This window comes from Solenopsis invicta, chromosome 4, assembly GCF_016802725.1.
Source record: "Solenopsis invicta isolate M01_SB chromosome 4, UNIL_Sinv_3.0, whole genome shotgun sequence".
Classification (NCBI taxonomy): Eukaryota; Metazoa; Arthropoda; class Insecta; order Hymenoptera; family Formicidae; genus Solenopsis; species Solenopsis invicta.
The window spans coordinates 8,794,925-8,820,540 of NC_052667.1; the positions used below are offsets into that span (position 1 = coordinate 8,794,925).

The window sequence follows — 25,616 nt, forward strand, 5'->3', positions numbered from 1 at the left end:
TAATAACAAATGTAAATTTGGTTAAAATGTAACGACCAAAATTATTTAGTTAATATATAAATATTTTTTTCTATTTAGGGTAAGTTTGCGATATCGCATAGGCTCCTAAATCGTACCACCTCGCGTACAAATCTAATCACAATACTTGTACATTTTTTGTGGAATTATTTGGGAATTATATGACATTACTTTATTGAGTTGAACAATAGAAATTTTGTTACTAATATTTATAGAAAAATCGTAACTTTGCTGTTATTTTTCAACACATTTTGTAGCTTGATTGCAAAAAATACAATAAAATAAATAATCTAAATTTTGATAATTTGTAATGATCACAATATTATTAAAATTAAATTAACGAAGCTTCTGCGAAATACATGTAAATAAAAAAAATATTTGTTTGTATCAGCTAAATAGTTTTTGTTCGATACACTTCAGCAACTCAATTATTAGTTGTTACACGCGAACATTTTTCCTACTGTACATTAACACGTCAATATTAAATTTACGGAAAAATGTAAGATTATTTTTAGAAGAATCCGTGGGAAGATTGTTTAATGAATAGAATCTTTCCTCTTTCAAGTCGATTTAACGTTGGACTTTGTTTCTCTCACCTTTATATCGCTCATTCCTGTCGAACCTCGAGAACGGAGGGCGCGAAGTTGCCTGCATACCAGAGAAATGCTGAGACATTTTTAACAAGAGCTCAGTCATCTATCCGTTTAGGTCCTCCGGCCACGTCCTCTTATTGCTCCACTCATGTCCTACCGGGATACGCGGATGATCTCGAGATCTCCATTCGAGTCTCGTCCTCTCGCCTACGTGAGCGTCGTTGTCTCGCCCGCCTGTGCTTCCGGACGGAAGGAATCCCGTGTGAATTTTTTATTGAAAGTATTTCCACGGGAGTGGCATACAGAAATAAGTTGACAAATGTTCCCGTATTATTTATCCTCGCTCAATGCCACTAAACTGCGAAATACGTGGAGGGCTTTTAGTTTATAAATGATGTTATGCCGTGAGAGGAAATTCCTACATTTTGGTCTGACTGGAGAATGATTAAATGGTAGATTTTTACGAAACGAAACTGCAAAACATATCATATCAGTAATTAATTATAACTGTTATTAATTTAAACGTTCTTGTCTTCTCCTTCTCGAAATTGAAACAACCGATTTAAAAAAAAAATGAACGAGAAAAACTTTTCTATTATACAAGGTTACTTTTTATTTGAAAATAGGAGAAACATTTTACCATTTTTTTTTTATTAAAAATATAAAGAAGCATTATAAATTCTTACCTGTTGTTTCATAATTAATACATGAATATATAATTATAAAGAAAAGGGCAAGAAGGGAGACAGAGAGAAATATGTACGTAAAAGATTTTTTTATAACTTTTAATAAATTAATCTGATTTAAGAAAATGCATATTTTATACTATAATTAAACTAGATGATTGAAAATAATTTTCCGCGTTTTATATTTTATACTTTTATATTTTTGTAATACTGATAGATTTCAATTGTTCATATAAGAGATAAATTACTTCATATATTGTGAGCGAGTTAACATTTCAATAAACGATGAATTTTCCATCGCCTGTCTGTCTCAAAGAAATACCGACGATTTCGAAGAGACGGCGGAAAAAGTTGCAGCTGATGCATCTCGCCTGCACTTGACTGCTTTCAAGCGAGGAGTCGGAAAAAGATTCTGAAATGCAAATGGGCGCGAAACCGATCGATTGCATAATTTACGGGCGCAGCCCGCGAGCTGAAAAAATACTGACGTTATCACGAATTTCTTGTCACGTAAACGTAAATTACTTCTTTTACTTATCGCTGACAATTTCCCATTAGCTAAATGCTGGTACTTTCACCTCATACGTGCTTTATCAATGTGATACTATTGTGAGAAAAATGAACGATTTTATCAACATTACGAAAAAAATTACGACGTAACATAAAGTACTTAAACGTTTTTAATTTCCAAAAAAAAATATCGTATATATTTTTTTCAACGAGACGTCATTGAGATAAGAATTGATGATTTTTTGAAAATTATAAAAAAGTGATAAATTAATATTTTCCGTGTTTAAAAAATATTTTCCTTCAATGCACAATTCGAATAAATGTTATAATACAATTTCTATTCTAACATTTTTGGATATGTTAAACCAGAAATCAGTCTGATATGTTACAAAGCTTCCCTCTTCCGTGAAATTATATCTTGTGTCAGATTGACGCGACGCCATCGCTGTAAAAAGCAAGAATGAATCATTCATGATGCAAAGAGCAAGGAGATCTCGCATTGATACTGCCTTTTTCTCCTCTGGTGAGTATGCGCGTAGAAGTTTTCACATTTCCCGTCTTTTCACCTCGATGTTTGAGTCTGAACCCCGGCTCTTAAGACTCGCGATGCTCCAGTAAATTCGATGATGACGTTTCTCCGGTTTTCCCCGGTTTCCCACGAATCTTTTTCCTTGTTTTTCACTCATTCCGTAGGCGGCTTTTCAGGGTGTCGGGTATAATTTACGATCTCGTTAAAAACATAGAAATCATTTATTTCCGCGGTACGACGTAATGCAGAAAAACGATCGGCGAAACGAGCGAAACCAATAGTTGAAACGGGATCATTTTGCAGCTTCTATTTTTAACATGGAACAACATTGCTATTTGTCACACAATAAAAACGTTGGGTTTATAAAACAGACAGCAGTTGTAAACATTGTTCAAAGTATTTTATTAAATTGTTAACGTTTGTAACATCTCAATGGCAAATATTTTAACAAGAGAATGCAAAAAGGTATTATTTGAACGTTAACTTTTTAATCTTAATATTTACAAGCATCGAAACCACTTTCAAGCAGTTAATGAAAACGAGTCTCAAGTATATGAATTCGTGAGGATGCATGTGCAAAAAGATCGCAAATATTTATCGTAAGATGTTACAGTTTGAGTGAATAAAAAAAATTTTTTCTCGTCTCTCAAGAGTTCAGTTTATGCCGTTCTTGTTGTTTCTTCTCGAGAGTCGCCTTGCACTTTTCTTTCTTTTTGTTAATACTTTACTCATATATTTCCCCTTGTATTGCAATTGTGCCGGCATTTTTGTCTTTTGTATAACTTTTGATAGCCGCGCTTGTACCCGTATTAGTAAAAATACGACGTTGCCACGATTTAATTGCTCTTATTTACGTGGATACGTAGGTTTCCTTTCTCTTTCCTCAAATTAATTAATTTTATTGTAATTTAATATTGTAAGCGTATATTTTTCATTTTTAGATTTTACCTAACGATATATTTCTTTTAAACTTAAAGATATGTTTGTATCTTTAGTTTACTCTCATAGTTGAGGCATGTAATTGTCATAACTTAGTTATAATAAAGTTTGTATAATAGTATAATAATTATTGAGATGTTATCTTATTACAAACTAATAGTTGTACAAATATTGTTACCGTAGTGGTAGAAAGTATTTTAAAGTTATTACAATTAAAGTTTTAGCTGCAATAATTACATAGTTATATATAAACTTTATTACAAATGATTAATGACAATTATAAAATAGATTATTGAATTATGTGCATTAATTTTACATATAAAACTTATATAGCTGTTATTTTTATAATTGCCACTATACATTTTTTTTAAGCGTTATGATTTATCTTTTTAAAACACTTTCAAGTTTAAGATAATTTTCGAATTTTTATTTTACGAGATATATGATTTTTAAATTTGCAAATCTTCTATCACGTATTAAAAAGAGATAAAATTCAGTGATTACTTTCTTGCGCGTTATTTCACTTGTTGTGAAAGACACGAAGAGCGAAATCTAAAAATCGTTAGTGGCAGCAAAATGCGACGCACTTTTGCGTCTCCACGGACGCGTACAAATGCACAATGTCCGTCATCCGTGAGCGGCTAAGTAGAGCTCATGTCTGGTTGTAATAAATAGTCTACTCCATCCCCTTGTCACTCCGTTCGCTCCATATTCGTCAAACGAGGATCAGCACACCCGTTGCAGGAGGGACCCTCTCGCGCGTACGTTTCCTCCGGTGGGTTTACGGCCCACTTTCCCGGCTACGCTTATTGTGTTGCCCCAAATACATTGTGCACGCAACCGAGGAATGTCTGACGCTTCTGTGGCTCGCGATTATCACGATGCGAGGAAAATGATGCTTAGAGAGCCCGCCGTTTCCCTTAAATCGGGTTTGCATGCCCTTCTTTCCGCGCCATTGTTCATTTAGGTTCTAATACCTACGCTATAAGAAATTAATTTTAAATACATTTCGTGCGTGTAAGATATTTACACGGAAAGAATCTTTTGTTAATATTGTACCATAAAATTCGTGATAAATTGTATTATGTCTGGTGATAAACTTGAGGCAACTCCTTGGCAATCTATCAGATATTAGAAACAAGGATAAGAATTTTTAAAATATAAAAAACATTTTTTATAAACTGTTTAATAAAAATCACACGAGTATTCTAAAATAAAGCAAAGTTTTTTAATATAATTATATACAAAATTTGTCTTTATGATTATGTAATTAACGTTAGATAATAATTTTTTGAAAAACCTGCCTGCCCTAGCAGGATTTGAACCCAGAATATCTGGATGAGATTTCAGACTTACACCATTTATGCTACGCCATTTCTTCTGATAATAAATGTGTTATATTGTCTGTTTATGGTATAAATAGTGCGTCGATCAATTGATATGATAAAATTATCATGACTAAGTCAGATTGAAGATATCATACTGCATTGTAAAATTTAATATGATATTTTATAAGTGTATCATTACTTTGTGTTTATTCAGTTAAAAAGAAATAAAGAATCCTGAACTATATGTTCTATATGTTTCAGAAATTTAACTTATACAATTTGGTAAAAATAATTAAACATATTTTATATTTTACTGTGTTAGAATATAAACTATATATAATAGATATTTATAAATTGGAGAAAATCACAAATATCCTATCACTACCATGATTTAAGATAAGTTTTATAAAACAATTCTTTCCATGTAGATACACAACCATTTCTTGCATATAGAATTTTATTGAAAATGTATAATAATTTGTGCTATTATTATCTTCTATGCATACCATCTAATCGTTTATCGTAAGATTATCTGCAACGCGACTATTGTATGTAAAGCAAAATTAATGAAGAAAATATAAAAACTCATAAAATATTAATCACCGAACTCGTTGCAAAAAAATGCCACTAACAAAATGCACGTTATATTTTAAAAGCGACGGGTCATAAATTATCATGCCAGCTCAATTTCGGGGAGAGAAAATAGTTAGCCTGTACAATGAATTGCCAGTTCAGTTCACATTGGGACACCGTTATAAATGTTTAAGACGGCCATTAGAACGAGTCAGCGGGTCCAGAAGCGGCTAATGAAGATGGAAAATTAATTAAGTCGGAAAATTAATTTCTTCCTGTGATAGAGCGAGGTATTGCGGTTTCCCGATTCAAATCAAAGCTGCGAATTTTGATTTACTTCAGCTTAATTAAATTTCCACCTGAATTAGAGACTCGCCAAAGTGGGCTAATCTACCGACGTAATGAGCTTTACGGGAAATGTGAAACTAAAAATAATGTATAAAGCCAAGTCTATATATTTAAGATATATACGCTTTTCCTATAAAACACGATTCAATTTTAATCTATACATTTCCTTTAATGGTTCTGCAAGAAAATCAATACAATGGCCGATAAATAATAGATAAATAACAATCAGAAACGCATATAACGTAAATAGATATTCAATAAGTCAACTGCGGTTTAGGACTTGTAAGTTTGAAGTTTAAAATTGAAATGTATCGATGTTCGTAGCTACGTTGCTGTTTCTACTTCTCATTTCATAGCTACATAGAAAAAAAAAAGATTGCTACATTATGAAAAGAGGTATTTTGTTTGGTAATTACATAGTAAAATAATTATAGTTAGGAACTTCGATTAACCTTATAATGTATAGCTCTATCAGTGTAAAAGAATTTTATAAATAATGCCTTATAATGAATTTCAAATATTAATATAATAGAATGTCATAGTACAAATTACAAATGAAATAAACGTTTTTATATAATAAATGCAACTGTAATTATAGTGGATATAATTTTTTTCTTATTATTTACTCTCTATTATACTTGGTAATAATACAATTAAAATAAGTAAAAGAAATAATAACGAAACAAGCATTTTCAAGTATGTATTACTATTTTAATAATACATTTAATTACATTTTTAATTGCAAATTTACTGTACATATTGTAAAAACGGAAGAAAATAATTGTAAAGGTGATTGTTTACAAAAACCACATCAATAGACCGTATTTTTAATTATAATAAATGAAAAGAATTTATTATTTTTTTTATTAGTTATATTATTTTAATAACCTATATAGATTTAGATATGTTAAAGACATTAAAACATAAAAAAGAAATTTTTATTTTTATAATATTTATATGTATTTATTTAGTTATACAGGGAGATTATTAATGAATGTCCCCATTTTTTACCATAGGAGCATGATTTACCGATGGATACGTATTTCTAACATATTATTATATTAGAAATTACAAATGCGTGCTCCTATGGTAAAAAGTGGAGACACTCATTAACAATCACCCTGTATATTTATGATTGTCTATGGTTACACTAAAAAAGACAATCATTGTTAAGCAAATTTTTGTAAAAATAAGTAGAATTTCTGGTTATTATGGTTAAATATTTTGATGCAATCAGAACATTTAGGTATGACAATTATAATCAAGAATCTGGTTAAAACATTCTGGATTTATAAAATTCTTATTTTTAGTAAAACGCGCTACCGCCACCAAATAGCCGCTAGATGGCAAATTGGTCTAAAAAAAGATTGTATTTTTTGTAAGAAAAAAAGAGATAGTTATGAAAAAAGATGTAGTTATGAAATGAGCAATAGAATAACAGCTATGAAACCATCTATAAAACTTTAAATTCGAGCCTAAAATCATAACAATAACTGTACTGCAATAACTTATATTATATGAAGCAATTAAATCCATATTGTTGACTAATAGTGATTTGCCATTAATTGTGTAAATAATTATCTTATTAATTATATATGCGCCAGTTTATTATTTGTCGCTGCGAATATCATTTTGGGAAAATATTTCGCGCGTGAAGTTTCTCATTTAAAGTTACACATTTCAACTGCGCTACCCGGTTTTAATCGGATACTGTTCCACTAAATTTTGTCATAAATCGTATGTAATTATATGATTAAGCAGTGGTAGAAACGCATTAACGTATCTTTATACTCTTCATGCATAGTACGGTTTATGGTACGGAACACCGTTACTCGCAGACAGTTCCTTAATTTCATCGCGATGAGCTCAAGATCTATTTGTTCACTGAGAAGCATCGGAGATAAGGCCTCAAGGATTATGAAGGGGATTGCTCGACTGCGGTCCAAGGAAGCGCCCTCGACAAGAGAGCTACATAATTACGATGAGGGAAGGCGGAAGCGCCTAGCAGGGCCGGCTCTATATGGCTTAATGCTTCACGTTATATTTTCAAAGTCAAATTAATTAAAGGAATTTTTTTTCAAAGTTTTATTTTTCGAAATTTTAGATCGATTTTTATTACGGTATTATTTTCTGTCTCTCTTTTTCCTCGCTTTGTAATAAATTTTTTTTTTTAAATATACAATAAATTTAAAAATGATTCGTATTTAAGTACTTCATTACATAATAATCTCATTTTCATTCAATTTTTTTATTATACAGCAATCCATTTGCAATATTATCTTTTATATAAATATTTTAAAATGTACATTAAATTAAAACTTTTTATTCTTATTATATTATTATTAAATTATATATATATATAAAACGAGAAGATATATTAAATTAATATTTCTACCGATTATTAAAATTTCGCATGATTTTACTGATTATTTGAATGAATGCACCAAACAAAAGCTTAAATTACAAACTCTGTAATTACATTTTGCAACTCTGAAACTAAAGATTCCCAATTTTTATATTACATCTATTTTTTAACAATAAATGTAATCTGTTTTTTTAAATAATAATTTGCATATGTTTAGTATAAAATTGACAAAATATATTTACAAAAAGTTAACATGTTTGAATGTTTTAATTCATACACGTGCAATTACCTAAAGTGAAAACTAAGATTTATTTTTTTTTTTTGCTATCAAAAATCTCGCGGCCACATCGCAGCGCGGCCCTGGTGGTAAACGAAGATGAAGAGTGGTAAAAGGATAGTATCTTCCTCTCAGTTAGATACCGAGAGGTACGGCGAAAAGACGTAACATCCTAACGTTTTAACCCTGCTCGTTTTATCCAGTTTCCCTTTCTGTTGGTTAAAGCGGTACTAGACGAAAAAGGAAGAGTATAACCGGGAGATAACGTCTATCGACGCCACTGCTAAAGTCGTAACGAACCACTCCTCAAGAACGGTGCTTGTCTAAATGCTAAACTTTACGGTATGCCCGCATGATCGCTCTGGAAACTTCAGTCGCTCTTTTTTTAGAGATGTATAAAAGCACGTTACCGACATTAATTCTGGTTACTCTTTCGAAGCGTAATATAACGACTCTTGCAATTTAAAAAAAAAAAAAAAAAACATTTACAGTTGGGTGAAAAATCGTGGGCGAAATAAACAAGTCTTCGTTTAAGGAATATGAACTTTAAGTAGACAAAAATGAAGAAAATCATATAATAATTGTAGAAAGATCACAAAATACTTAAGCAGCCTGATAAAGCTGATACATCGATGATTATGTCCCACACAAATTAAAAATATTAGAAGTTATGTTTTTAATTTACATATGCTTTTTATAATGCAGGAAAAAAGTTAAGACAATAGAGTTAAAGTTAATTTCATAATTCGTCGCGAGAGGAAATTTTTATCACACTGTTCTTTCTGTTATAGCTCTCCGCTATTGTCGATGGAGTTTACGCCGAGCATGGTCATACAGCGGGATCGTTTACACATTTGGCGAGCGATCGACTACTCGTTGGTGGGGGTGCGAGGTCCTTGCAGGGCGCCAAAGGGATCAACAACTTCGTCGGATGTCTGAGAAAGGTCGGATCGGTAGCATGATTTATTTATACCTTGCAGTAACTTTCTCATCCATACACAGTAAATAAACTGAACTGGAAACAAAATTGCATAAAGTGTAATAGAAGCCATTAACCATTTTAATGCTGAATTTTTGAAAAAGTTGCAAGAAGATTACACTTTCAATATTTTGCGAGAAAATAAAGCAGAAAGCAGTGAAACTCGGTCAAACTATTTTTAAATGTTTTCAGAACAAACCAGAGAGTTTAAACAACATTTGGTGATAAACTAGATAATTAAGATAATTATCTCAATTGCTTGAACAAAACAAATAAGTAATTTTGAAGTAGAGAATGATGAATAATAAATAATTAAAAATAGAACGTTAAATAATAATTAATGAAATTAATGATAAATAATAAATAATTAAAAAGAGAACTAGAGCAAAGGGGAATAAATAAATTACGAATGTTCCTTGTTTAGAAAAATCTTATCGATTAACCAGTTTAGTCTCTAGATTTATCTGACATCCAATCATTGAACATGCATGTCACTATGATTGCTTTATAATCAATCTAACTGCACGTTGAACAAAAATACTTTTATTTTTAATTAAAAAATTTATAGTAATTTATAATCTTTAAATCAAGTTCATGGTCAATAAGAAGCCGAGTGTTGATTAAAATTTATATTGTAGTTGTGGAGATCTTTGATAACAACCGATCTGCTGTCACATGTTCGGTGTCTTACAAGGACTTTACATTATAAATGGCACGCAAATCTGCTTAATGGTATTTGTTTAAATTAAAAAAGGCCTATATTTGAAACATGGTCCGATTTAGCTCATTCTCTCCTATCCTCTTCGTTTTTTTGAAAACCTTCGGTGGGCAGCAGTCGTAAAAATTACATTCTGTAATAAATTTTTAACGCACTTTTTACGAACCATTTTAGTCTTGATGATAAAGATGAGCGATAAAAGTAACGCGAGTTAAATGAAAAATTGCGTTACGATATTCTTTGACATTTTTAGAAAAAAATCAACTGCTATATTGCTTTTTGCAATAAATTGCTGATTAAAATATGATTTGTTTACTCTAACATACTTTGTATTAAGTAATATCTAAAGCACCACCGTATTTTTTCGTTTGCGATATTGTACAGAAAAATAGTTGAAAAGATGACTGGTTTATCGCGTATAACACCCTCTCATTTGCTTTTATCGCAAACGACTATTTTTCCGTGTGACGAGGAACAATAATAAAACTAGTGAATGAATCATATACCGTCGTTCATCGTAATTATTAAATTGCCTTTTTGTGCTCTTTTCAGTCGTGTGTCGGCGAGCGACAACAATTACTCTGATAAAATTACACCTAACGATTTCCGGAGAATCGCGATAGAGTGTTATCGAACATTTGATGAGATACACGGCGTTAGCAAAGAGAACGTATATATAATCACAGATTCATTCGAGTTCTCTTGAGAGCATATATGTTGCTTAAACATTCTGCACTATAATAAATTTGATTAAAATGCTAGTCGTTATCTGCATAGTATAAAGGAACGTAACGTGATGCATTATAATATAACAAGATTCTTGTTAATTTTACGTGAGTGAAACAAAACACAGGAAAATGTTTCTTTATGTTTTAAACTTCGATTATAATTTGCGATTCTAAAACACTTATTTACTAAAATTCAATATTTACTAAAATTCAATAGATATTATACAGAATGTAATTGCATATACAGCTTTTATAATGTATCTACAAATTTTATCTTTTTGAGTCACTTGTAGATTAAGGAGATATTCTAATCTAGAACACTAAAAAATATTCATTTTTTGGAAATTTTATACGAAAATAAACTGTAACAGATAATCTTTTGGAACTGTATCAATACTGCACGTATTTAAACAATTCTGGTGCGCATATATATACATACATACACACACACACACACACACACACACACACACACACACACACACACACACACACACACACACACACACACACACACACATATATAAATATAGACAAATTTATAGACAATATTATAGACAATATTATAGACAATATATTTATTGTAACAAAAAATATATATATATATATATTTTGTTACAATAAATATATTGTCTATATATATATATATATATATATATATATATATATATAGAGAGAGAGAGAGAGAGAGAGAGAGAGAGAGAGAGAGAGAGAGAGAGAGACGATATATTTATTGTAACAAAATACATATTTTTTAAAGAGATAAAAACAAAATAGGTATGTACAAATATGTAATTCAATCTGACAAAAAATAACCCTCTTTGATTTGGATCAATACGTACATGAAAATCAAAATGTTAAGAAATATAACGAAAATATATAATTCATAGAGAATGGAATATCACTATTCATATTATCTCTATTATTAGGTGACAAATTGCTATTAATTATTTATGAAATTACTTGTTTAGTAGTTTGCCGTTATGTAATGGCGCTAATATGCCGATGCACAAGAGTCAACAATCGTTATAAGGCATTTTTACTTTTCAGCATTTTGAAACGTTTAACGTATATTTTAAGATTTAATTACATATACTTTCTTAGTGTTTTTTATAGTTTTAAACAAAGTTAAAAAAAATAGATTTTTTTTTCAATGTTTTTGCAAATTTTTTCAGTTTTTCTCCTAGGGGTAGAAAAATTTATTAGTAAAAATTGACGTGCATTTGTAAAACATTTGTTTTTTTTTTTGTAAAGAAAATAATTGCGTATATTTAACTGAATAAAATTACATAACTTTCTGGATCCATTAATATGACGAATATTATCAATTAAATTGCATGTCTTTAACAACAATTTGTTTAAAGAAAATTGAAATTTTTTTTTAGATGTTATTCCAATGAATTGAAAAGGTTTCTTCTTTTATGCGATTTTTAAAACTGCACGTAGTTTGTTTCATTTTTTGTTAGACACAACTCAATTTCAGATTTATAGTTATTTATTGATAAAGCAGGCAAAAAGAAATATTCAATTATACTTTATGAATCCGTTCTATCGATTGTAAAAGTTTGCTATATTTTATAAATCCGTTCCATCGATTGTTGTTTTATTGAAATTATTTCCAGTTTGATGAATCTTGCAAGAATATTGTGTTTTACTCGTATCGTGTAGGCGTACGTATTCGTGAAAATACCATCGCCGATCACGACTGTGCAGTCACAAATACAATCAAACCAACACTGATACGATTGCGGTTAGATATAAACATTCACTGAATTCTATTATTAAAAGAACGCCACGTGCTCTCCTTGGAGTAAAGAGGGTATTGAAGACCGCGCGTAGAAGTGAACGTTAATATCGACCGCTGAGTAGTTGTTTCGTTCGCCGCTACGTGGTGTGTTTTCTCGTATTTAAGTTTTACCCTGTAACGCTATATAAAGTCTGCGAAAAATTACTGCTGTATCGCTTCTCGGCTCTCTGAGCTAAGATCAAATGTGTAGTATCTGTTCTTATCAGCTTAATATCTGATACAATCCCCACAGGGGATTCAGAATATTAAACTGATTTTTGGAATAAAGTGGACGTATGGAGCTTGCTCCGTCTCCGCTACTGGTCGTCCCGATCTTGCAGTAAAGTCGGGATTGGCCTCGTAAATTATTCTAAAATTAAATATTTTATTAGTCGCTTCCTTTTTGTGATAACATAACATAGATAAAAGTCCAGACAAAAATTACTCTTAAGTTTAGAATTTATTATATTCTATGCTTATAATTTAAGACGTCGTGCACCATATATATGTGCTCGTACATCATGTATAAGACTTTAAATAATGCCATTTAACATATTTGGTACTACACAAATGAATATATTTGTATACTTTGCAATTTTTGCGATTGTCGGCAAAATTTTTGGACATGAATTTTATCTGAAATCATTAGCTGTAAGAAATAAAAGAACTAGACGATTGATAACATTTAATGTATATCAGGTATCGAATGGTACTTAAAAATCCATAAGATAAATATCATTAACATAATATTTGCCCTTCTAGTACTTTATACAAATCAAAACTGATATCTTAATAACGAGTTAGTACATCGATATAAATTTTTTTTAGAAATATTGCTCTAGTATTTTATTTACTCATAAACAAAGTTTCAAAATATTGGCAATGTTTGTGCTTCTTTATAATTTCGTTGACATAAGTAGAAATATTGCTACACACATAATAAGAATTACATACAAAATTTGAATAACTCGTGAACCAATTAGAGGATTGCTTCAAATTTTAAACATGTGTTCAGGTAATAAATAGAAACAATTTATAAAATTTTCAAGACATTGTCAATGTTAGAACGTTACCACCAGTAACATCCTGAAATTTTCATGTTAAAGGTCCACAAGTAAGAGTTTAAGTTAAAAAATAATTTAAATTGATTAGCAATTTAATTTCGTGATTTACATTTGAGATTCTCTTACAAATTTGTGTTTTAAATTCTGGCAAGTATGCGGCGCGCAAGTTTTAGGGCCTTTCTACAATAAGTATTGGTCGGTATCATAAAGTCAAAAATAAGCTATAAAAAAATTGACCCATCACAGTCAAATGTGAAGAGTATATTCAACTGTAAATAGCTTATTGTAAAACGGCCTTTAAGGAATCTTGTGAACGTTTGTAAATTAATAAAGAAATATATTAAGCACTTTCGACCAATATGTCGTTTCTCGTTAATTAAATTGTCAACCAATTAATATGTAACATATTTCTTAAAATTACGTAAAAAATATATATCTATAAAAATTTATAAAATTTATTTAAAATGTTTCTGGAATTTATTTTACACTTTTTTATTGTAAATCTATTTAGTGTATCTATTTTATATTTTAGTTTAGCTATCTTATATATTTTGCTTTCAATAAGTAAATTTAATTTATCTTAAATAAGTTTTATTTTTAAGCAAGTTCCAAATAAATATTTGATCGATTTCTGCAGAAAGCTTATAATAAAATTAAATTGTTATCGACAAAAGATTAAACAATATTGTAATAAATATTTAAAACATTGAGTTGCAATTTCCAATAATCATTTGTATATGAATCAGTCTTAAATAAAAAATAAAATAAAAAAAATAACTTGTGAGTGGTATGCATTCGGCAACTTTCTCCCATAACGCAAGAGAAAAATTTATACGATTTTTCTTCTCTAACGACATAATGCAATATGATTGCAACGGGGAGCTAAGAGCCTTAGGTAAAAGTCAAAACTTCACTGCGATGGAACCCCGAACAATTTACATATCGCGAGCGCGCGCCTGCTCGTAAATAAAACTCATAAGAATAATTCACCGGGCGATTCGCATCGCGTTGCTTAAGCTGCAAACAGTCAGCAAATTACAGTCGCCATTAACCTTTTGCCTCGGTGGTGCGTTTTATATTGTGACAAGTTTTATCGCTTCATTCGCGTTTCTTTGTCGCCACCCATGGCGCGTTAGTTCGACTTTACTTCACAGCGGAACTCCCCAAGTAAGTTGCTGGCATGAATATTTCATTGCGTTGCGATGACCACGTCGACACCCTGTTGGGCGGACATTTTTATTGGTTCCTACAGAAAGTTCATGTGCGTCGTTCTACTGATGGAAATAATTCCGGAATTTCCGAGCGCTTCAAGTGTGAAAGTACTCGGTTAAAAATATTCTTACGTAGTGCTTAACAAGTTTAGTGAGCATTATGATTATTAATTTAGGGGCTATTAATTGGAAATTCTTCAACTTTTTACCCAACCAACTTTCCGTAACTTTGAAACTTAGATTCTTTGAGAACGATTCTCATAAAAATTATTCGGAGTTTTAAATAATATTGATATATACATTTCCGTTTTTAAAAAGTAAATAAGAAAATGATATCTAAGTTTCTGTTCGAAAAATATTAAAAACATGTTTTACTATAGAATTAAAAAAATTTTTTTTCTTTTTTTTTTTAATTTAGTCTTAAAAATTATTTAATTTATATTAAATTTAAATAAATTTCAGGAATTTGTGTTATATTTTTATTGTAAATCTAATGAGTTTATCTTAAATAAGTTTTATTTTAAATAAGTTATCGGACTTACCCCTGTTTTTTTGTAACATTTTGTAAAAGATACGTTTTAAACAACTGGTAAATCGCTTCTAAAAATATTAAATTTATAAATTAACTCACAATCAGATAGCACAGGACATCTTACCGACATTCATTTTGTGTCCATTTTATGTCCTCATGTCCATGGATATGAAGTGAACGTCTATCGTATATCTGATTTCGAACATTCATCAATGGCCATCAATATGACTATAGGATATTCGATCTTGGGCCCATATTCATATTGAAATCCACATTCATACGGCCCATTATACGACTGCTAGGTAACCAGCCACTTATAAGTCGTACGCAAATTCATCATATTGAAGATGTAAAGCCGCGTAGCACGAGCTTCAATAACTATTCACGACTCGATCGCAACGAGTAATACTCCGAATATTATTAAAATTTTTAATTTCCAAATACAATTAATTTTATTTATAAATAGAAGGAAATTTTTTTAATGCAATAAAATTACAATTTAGCCAAATTAGTAAACTTTTATTAAAATCTAGCAAGATATTTTATTTATTATTTTAAATCATCAATAAGATTTATAAAACATGCAAGAACTTATAAGATCATATAAAAATAACTTCAATGTGTTAATTTCATTAGTCCAATCTTATATAAAAATCTCATACAAGAATTCAACAAGATATGTTTTATAACAAGTATATGAATTATTCCGGTGTTTCAGATTTATTATTTTTGCTCGTTATAAAGTTTTTCTTTATATACTTCTGAATGTCTATTTCTCAAAAATAATTACGAATAGTACCGCATTAGAAATCATGTCCATTTTAGGTCTTTTTTTTACATTCAATAGACGTCTAAAGTTCTGAAAAAAGGATTCCATGACATAAGACATCGATTGAACGTCTGGTGGATTTTATTCGATTACGTAATGGACGTTCCGATATCCGATCGTCCAGTGACGTTTAATAAACATCCTTGTGTCTGGAAAAATAATTAAAAATATGAGACATGATTAACTAACGTTTATTTTATTAATAATTTGTAGAAAAAGGATAAAATATTTCATAATTAATAACAATAATGAAAAGATAAAGACTTTAAAATAAAAATAACATAAGTTTATTTTTTATATCTTTTGTATATTTTTATCAAAATTGTTAATTTTACTACTTATCTTTTACATTGATATCATTTATCGTAATAAAATTTGTCGGTAATGTTATTATACTATTTAGAAAATTTCATAGATCTTATAAACATATTTATTTAACCTTTACAAACACACACACACACACACACATACACACACACACACACACACACACACGCACACACGCACGCACGCACGCACGCACGCACACACACATGTGTATAAAATAAATTAAAAATATTCTGTAATAAACTTTTTGTAATGAAAATGTAAAAATTTAATATAAAAATGCATAATTATATTATTATTAGCTGTACATAAATTGATAAAAAATTAACATCAATTGTCCCATCAATTTGTTAAAGTATTGTTAGCACGTATAAAACAGAAGCTATTAAATTTTATTTTCAATATATTTTTCATTTACTTCATATTTGTGTCATTAAATATTATTTATATTAATTAAAAATATAAAGCACTGTAAAGATATGAAGGCTAGTATACGTTCAGCAACTTCCTACGTCAAATCAGATTAATTTTTTTCATATCTACAGATCTTTATTGATTAAATTTTTTTTTCTATTTTTTTTAACACACATAAATTTCCTTATATTCTTTCTTAAACTTTTCGATCAGCCTACAAATCGAATATATGCACACATCCAAGTGTTTCTAATTATATTGATTAAAATATTTTTTTCACCCGATGTGCATTGAACGTGCTTGCATGTCTGTTGATGGACAGTAACCTTTATGACCAAGCAAGATATCTCATCGAGATAATCTATCATTTCTTCGCCTATCCAAATTATTCTTCTGAAAATAGTTCCTAAGGAAACGAGGGCGAAATACATACAGTTATAGTGTTATAAGGTCTCCGGCTGTTTATATTGCTAATACAAACAATACAACAAAAAGATATTTGTAAAAGAGATTTGATCTCTGATTTTCAAGTACATATTACAATTTAGAATAAAACACCTAATTCTAAGTAGAATTTTAGAACGCTATACACAATTGTATAGAAGAAAAGTATTATAGACGGTGTAGGTATTTTATCTCTGTATTATTTGGCGACGAATTGCTAGTTATTACTTATGGAATCATTTATTTGCCTGCCGTTATGCGGCGCTAATATGCCAATACATAATAACTGACAATTATTATTTTTGAGCGTTCGAAACATTTTCAAGGTTACATTTTAACATTTTATTACACAAACTTTTTTATTGTTCTTAAACTTGAACGTATTATCACTCGAATGTTTTTTATTATTTAATTTTTATTTAATTATATGCATTTCGGGTTATGCAAAGTTATTCAATGGCATATTTTGTTAATGTAGACGTAGAAACGTGATGATAATTTGAACATTATTGAAATTTTTATATTGAAGTATAATATTTCTTAGATAAATTGATTCTAGAGGACTGCGTTCAGAAACACAAGAGATTTTATTTTTATCCTTGTTTAATATTAAACAAGGATAAAATGATACATCTAATGTTTCTGAACGCAGAAACGAGCTAAATCACAAAACCAGGGAAATTAAAAATATATATCACTTCGTAATACTGTATCATTTTCAAAATAAAATTTTGAAATGTATTTTTGTAGTGGCCCATATTACCACCTCAGTTCGTCTTTGACCCATTATGCACTATCGTGGTATTTTTATAAATTATAGTTTTAAGCAATAAATATGTCACAACTTTGAGTCTAGAATCTATTAAATAACATTTTGATAAATATAACCGTTAAGTTTTGATATAAAATATTAATTATTAACAAAAATAGTATTAAATAAAATGTAAATGGATAATACCATCTTCTCTTTTAATTAGTAAAAATTTAAACGAGGAATATGCCATGTCAAAAATATTCACATGAATTAAAAAATTAAATTTATGTTTGAGGTTCAAGATAATTGAAAAAAAATATATATAGAGTTCTTTCTCTGCACTTTGACATGTATCACTGTTATGACCATATATTTGTTACAGGTGGAGTTTTCTGCGGAAAGAATCAGAATGGAGCTGATCGAAGCAGCGAAAAGCGGAGCGGCAGGTGCTGCAGCTTGGGGAAAGATGGAATTTCACTGTCGCGAACCTAGAACCACAGATCCAATCACGTTCACCACCAGGGACTCACATCTCGTGAGTATATGTTCTAATTATTTACACAGTAATATGTGACGTCCTTAAAAAATATCCCCCCACTAGTATTGCAATGTGTTGATTGTTTAGAAAAGAAAAGAAAACAAAACTGTCTTCTAAAAGAATTTTTCTTGTTCTAAATACAGTACGTAAATCGAAAGATACATGAGAAATGAAATTTGCCGTTCTTAAAATGTCATGAATCTTTTAAAGATTCGATTGTCGATATTCAAATTATTATAAGTTTGGCGTAATTCCAAAATTTTCTTTAAATCGACAAAGCTTTCAATGCTTTTTCTCCAGTGCTTTAAAACGAATGTGAATTCACACATTTTATATATGATCTACATTAGAAACGAGATATTACAGGATATTTAGAGCAGGGAATCAAATATGTAACAAAGTTTCTGTTACACTTGTGAATTGAACATATCGTACCGTTCTGGAATAATTGTTTTTACTCGAGAATGGGACGGCTCTGTGGCACTTTAATGCACGTGTCTCTTAAATAATGCAAAGAAGAAATACGATCCGATTCCATTATCGAGTAGAATCGTGACGATGGAAATATCCGATTAAATCGGGAATGCACTCGAGGAAAGTTTTTTGCGCGAATCAAGCAAGCTGCAAATAGCCGTTCGAAGCAACGGCGCAGCTCGCCTTTCGAGTTTTTCGCGAATAACTCCGAGAGATGCGAATGCAGCGAGGTCAAGGAAACTTCGCGAATGTCCTCGTTCTAAATTGCTAGAAGTCCTTTCGACTTTTTTACACTGGGGGGGCGCATTTAAACTCTTGCACGTAGCGCGTGTAGTCGAATGCCGATGCGCGATTGGCCACGCAAGTTTTCGAAAAGAAGAAGCACAGCGGAAGAAATATTAACCGAGGGTAAACACTCGTACAGCGTAGAAGCTTGCAGCAACATTGCTGCAACATTGCACATTGTAGCGCAATGTTGCAGAGTCTTTGCACAAACTCTTTTGCAATATTGCTTTAATAATGTTGCAGCAATGTTATAAAAATATTGTGAGAAGAGTAATGTTCTATGTTTCATTGTTGAACGATACAAGCCATCAAATAGCGGTGAAGTTTTACTTTCTTGTTAATTAAAAGCCAAAGAGATAGAGTAAAAAGCGTAGCATTATGAGATTTTTTATCCACATTTTAATTGAATGATTCTTTGAATGAACAAGTTTCCAAAATTGAGTTTGAAGATAAAAATAAGTAAGATATATTTTAATAGTAATATTTTTTATTCTTCTGTTTGAAAATTAATTCAGGAGCAAATGATATTCCCAGAAATTACATGTGTCAAAATATGTGTTAATATAACGCATCTGAAATATTAGCAGAAAACATTGTAATTATAGTGTAATATTGCTGCAATATTGCATTGCAATATTTCTACAAGCAAGCATTTTATCATTGTTGCAATGTTGCAGCAATATTTCGCAACGATTCTGCAATGCTGCAAACTTACAATGAAATATTTCTGCAATATTTCTGCAATCTTTCTGTGCTGTATGAGCAATATATGATCCAATATATACAATTACCTGACAAAATGTTTATCACGTATTAAATCACGTTATTGAAGAATATAACGTAAGAGACAATGTTATGCAATAGATGTAATTGAAACTGTCTTTGGCGTATGAAAAATTTGATACTTCGTTCTTTTCTACCTCCGTATCATTGGCATGTAGCAATATTAACGCATTGTCAATGATTATATAACAACGACTACATAACAAAACCCATTGTTAATGGTTATTGAGCACATCCCTCGCCGATTTTTACAGGTAGTTCGCAGATTATCTAAAGTTTTCATTTCCTCTTTCAAATGGATTTAGGATGAATTAAAAATAATAAATTCTCTAAAAATGTTGCCAGAATATTACTATCATGAAGAAATTCAACGCAATCTTTCTCACATTGATTTTTCTCGCAAAAGTTCTTACAAGTCTGCGTTTGCGTATCCGAAGACACTCCGAAGTGCCTTCGACGTGGAGGATACTAACGCGAATGCTCTGCCCACAGTGTGTCACCTCTTATGCGCTTTTACAGGCCACGAGACATCGTCGTTACCATTGCAAATCCTTGTTATACCGGCCATCACGGTGTCAAAGAGCGCGAGGACGTGGGCGAATGTACGTGCCCTCTAAAAGCGCATTTCGCCTCCCCTCGCGCGAGAACTTGTTTATGAGCATGACCGTTCTTGCATTGCTCGCTCTACATCGCCGTGGTTTACGTAGCCGGGTGCATTACCGTACGCCCATTCCGGGTTACGCCCTTTTCTCTTTGTAAGTCCAAATTATGCGGATCGTCTCAGCGTCTTCGACACTCATTGCTTCGTGTATCGATTGTAACGCGATACGGGGCAACGTTTGCAAATTAATATCCATAATTATAATCGGTCTAAGGAAACTCATTAATTAGTTTTTTCTTCAATAAAGTAACGTTTTCGCTTTGTTTTAGTCAGAGTTCTTCAAGTCGATTTATTTTCGATAGTTAAATCACTCGGAAGCTAAAAGTGACTCATCTACAAGTGGCTCTCTTGAGCAAAAATATGTAGATTCCGAATAGGTCACTGAATCAGTAATGAAAATTAAATTTGATTGTAGTTTTTGGACTCTTTGTATATATAAACTTCAAGTTACCATTCTATCGCTTAGCTATTTATCATGCATAATGTATGGACGATATAATGAATCCAGTGCAAGTGATCCTTCGCAACTGCTTCGGGTCATCGAGCCTTTTAATTTAATAGGAATATTACTCTCTCACTGGCTACTTAAATATATTATGTACGTATTATGTATGATATCTACGAGCCACTTTAATGTAAAATACACCTCGCCGCTACTGAAAGTTAATGAATCACTACTTCCGAACATGAGAACTAATTAAATTATTTAATGTTTAACAATTATATACATATATAATGCGATCGAAGTATAATTTAAAGCAGCCAGTAATATGGAATAATACTTAATTAGATTAAATATATATTGAGAAGGTTTCCAGCTTAAAGTAGTGAAAGGGATTCGAGTCCACAATAGCTTTTTCATATATGTATGTTTATCTTTTCACAAAGGAGCTTTCGACACTGCTATTTTTAAAATAATAAATAATGAACGGAATTTAAAAACAATAATTTGTTATTTGAAAAGATTTTCTTTATAATTACATATCGATAAATTTTTCTGCGGAAAGAATTAAAGATGAATTGTTTATAATTATGATTTAAATGTAATAACAAGTGCGGCCATTTTTACTAATATATTTATAGAAAATTGTATAATCTAGTTAATCAAAAATTCACAAACATTTTATCAATTTAGATAAATGTGTTATACAGGGTTATTAATGAATGTCCCCACTTTTTACCATAGAAGCATGATTTACCGACGGATACGTATTTCTAACATATTATTATATTAGAAATTACAAATGCGTGCTCCTATAGTAAAAAGTGGGGACATTCATTAATAATTACCATTACCATTGAAATGTTTATATATTAATCATAAACTTATTTTAAAGTTTTTATAAACATTTTTAATAGAATATTATATTTAAAAAGCTGGAGAAACCCTTAATATAAAATTAATTCAACAGTAAATAGAAAAGGTTTATTCTAACAATAGAACGACCGGTTATCGTTAATATATTTTAATATACATATATAAATAAAATAAAATACTATAAGACATAAATATGTATGAATAAAATAAAAATTAAAATCTACAGTGATAGATCGACTTTATTAAAAACGTTGCACAATATTTTGGATCGTTTACCATAGAGATTATGCATTGTAACTGTGATGCAAAGATCTCCAATCAATAGGATTATGCAATTGATATTATTTTCGATCGGTATAGGTAGTAGTTTGCATTAAACTCGTTACGGCGTGCAGATGGTCATTCAACGCGAGCAGCATTCACATTCGTGGTTCAGTGATAATTAATATCGATATATCGGCATGTACAAGCGCAATTATCCTCGACGCGTCCCACGCTTATAATCGTAATGCTGCATTTGCACCAGACCCCCGTTCCATTTGGCAACAGTAAGGGAACGTATAAATACGAATACCGGTATTGTTGGCGTATTTATAATTAGATCAGAGGCTTCGATGCCTGCCGCGTTCAGATATCGACGTTACATCTCGAGTTACTCTCGAATCGAGGACCAATGGCCGGCCAGAGACGTATTTTCGTGTATATATATTTATGTATATACTCATGCAATACTCTCGATGGATATTGCATTTACAATGCTCTACACTGAGATTAAAGCATTATACATTATTCCGAGAACGTACGCACGTCAGACGTAATGCCGTGTATTTTCAAAGCGGAATCTTCCGAGATGAAAACTATGTTTGTTTTCTCTCATTCGGGTGATTAGTTAAGACGCGATGTCTTTTGAGAATATTCATAATCATCCATTTCACAGCCTCCGGACGTTCATAGTATATCCATTTACGATACTAGCGAACATGTTTTAATTTCTTATTCTACACGACATCCGATGGACATTGAAGGGAACACCTGAAACTATAATTTACCAATTAGAAGGATGAAAACAGAATGAAATATGTATTTTTTAAAGTAATATACTTATTGAAAAAAATTATACAGATATTTTGTTATATAAAATGTTTTGCATTTTGTATTGTAACATTTTAGTGATATAGAATCACTGCATCAGTTGCTGAACAATGAACCACTAAAAATGACTATTTCAAAAGAATATTAAAATAATAAGACTTTCAAATAATAAATTGCGAATTAATTGTATTTTTTATAATCTTATTTTCATAAAGATTTTATTAAAAAACCTTTTTTTCTATTTAAAAATGTAGTAATTATATTAAAATTTTATTTACATATTCTTTGAGTAGTGATCCTATACACACATATTGATATAGATACCAATATACATAGCGATACATGATACTGTACGAAAATTCTAGAATGTTGTTATTCGCTGTTACTGTAACGGTTACCCTATTATACCCTATATTACCATATTATAGCTGTTAGGATGTGTGTCCATTGTTAAATTTATTGCACGCGAATTAATAAAAAAAAAGAGAAACCAGCAATTTATTTGTGTTGTGTGCAAAGAGAAACTTATGCATTACGTGTCATGTTGTAGATTACAGGTTTTAAAAAAAGTAAATATGAAAATAATTACAAAAAGTATGTAAAATGTGAAAATTTCAACAGAGTGTTTATTTAAATTTTATAAAAGTATTCACGGATTGTCCAGGATTTCACTAAAAATTCTTTGTAAGATTTAAAAAATAAATTTGCAGTTTTGAAGTAAAATTATTTCAAATAAGATCATGCAAACACGACCATTTTGGGATATTCCAAGAGTGTTTACAAATGTACATCCTATGGATGTTGTAAGGTCCATGGACATCTCAATAAGAAACGGACATAAAATGAATGTCATGTACTGTCTAGGAAGTAGATTAAAAAAAATTTAAACAAGAAGATTTAATTAAAAATTTTAATATTATTTTATATTTTGAAGCCAATTAGTTGGCCATTCCTCAGCCTAAAATACCATTTCTCAGATATAAATTTAAAAAATCAAAGAGAGTGCTTCATTAATTTCTTATTTCTTATTCGTGAATTCACGATACCACATTTTCTTTGCCCGATAGGTCTTTGATCACGCACATGCCTTTCGTCTGCCGCGTCACTTTAATTTTAGAATTCATAGGATTTTACGGATCGCCAAATGAAATTTTGTGCACTCGTTCGCGACGTCTGAAAATTAGTGCTGAAACATCACAGCGACCACACGGTGGACTACTTTAAGGTAGTAATTAGTAGATGAGACGTTTGCTAGGAGCTCCCCGATCGAAGTGCACGTTTGGCGGATGGCGCAGTAGTCCGAGTAAACGTCAATGCGGACGTTACAGTGGTTGCGTTTTAATTATCGAGAACTGCCATGACTTTAGTCAGCAGTGTCCTTTAAAGTTATTCCCTGATTCGTCGAACATACCTCATATAAAACTTTTTCGTTGAATCCTTCATCTATATTTCTTATTACACTTTCGAAAAACTTATTACAAAATATGCAATCAAGGCATTTTTCGTGATAACGTATTAACTGTTTTAACAAGTATTTATCTATCGATACCGGCCATATTATTCAACAATTTATACTCTTATGTTGTGTTTATTTCATTAGATCTATTTTGAATTAAAAACAAAGAAATGCATAAATAATAAAAACAATAAACACATTTATTTTTCTTGAAACTTTAATACGTAGGGTAAAGTCGCCTATTGTGGGATAGATTATTTCTAATACGACGTAGCGAGGTTTCTGCTACATTAATAAACGCATGTGGTTGGTACCACCATAAACTTATTACTCTTGGGATGTAATCTATTTAGTAGAAAATTTATTATTAGATCGTGCGTCGTTGAAAAAAAAAAAACTTTTTGAAATTGGATGTTGCCAAGATTTATTGGGATGAGTCTTTAAACCTTGTTTATTATAAAATAAACAAATAATTGATAACAAATTCTACACGTAGTAAGAAAGTCATATTAATAGAAGAATACGAAATGGATGATTCGCTTAATTATAAATATTAGATTTCGTGAAACTGCAAAACTGGAACTCGTAATATGAGACACTCAAATATCTCCATTTATTATTGCAAATTCTGACTTGGAGAGCTTTTCAAAATGCTATAATAAAGTTTTTTATTAAGGACTTTCGAATTATGAGGCTTGAAAGTTATTGCTTTCAGCATTAGCACTGAGACTTGAAAATATCTCGAAGAGAATAGATTTTGGGGAAAAATGTTACGTACAAAAGTTTTTGAGTACCACAAGAGCTTGATTGGTCAACTAGATTTTGAGTCTGGAACCTAATTTGAATATAGTAAGGTCCAAGTCGATAAGACCCACCTCATATAAAAAAAAACCTTTGTGTCTCATATTAGGAAGCCTCTTTTTTGAATTAGCAAACTCGGCAATTTTGTTAAAAATTTTATACGCAACAAAGTATAACAATTATCATTGCTAACTTTTGGAGATGAAACTTAAATATATTTACTATAATTTGATTATAAAAACAGGATTTAATGGTA

The 25,616-nt window shown here is 30.5% G+C and overlaps 1 protein-coding gene and 1 non-coding gene across 7 annotated transcripts in view; both read left to right on the plus strand.

The window, feature by feature from the left end:
• Positions 1 to 25,616, plus strand: part of LOC105196291 (neurexin-3) — a 502,597-nt gene that overhangs the window by 343,700 nt on the left and 133,281 nt on the right. For all 6 annotated transcript variants that reach the window (XM_039447938.1, XM_026137070.2, XM_026137067.2 and 3 more), the window contains exons 7-8: positions 8,958 to 9,110; positions 18,335 to 18,487. In XM_039447938.1, the coding sequence (XP_039303872.1) occupies positions 8,958 to 9,110; positions 18,335 to 18,487 (306 nt within the window). The remainder of the gene's footprint in view (positions 1 to 8,957; positions 9,111 to 18,334; positions 18,488 to 25,616) is intronic.
• On the plus strand, positions 12,550 to 12,743 carry LOC113004253. Its single transcript, XR_003268934.1, has one exon. It is a non-coding gene; the product is annotated as a U2 spliceosomal RNA (small nuclear RNA).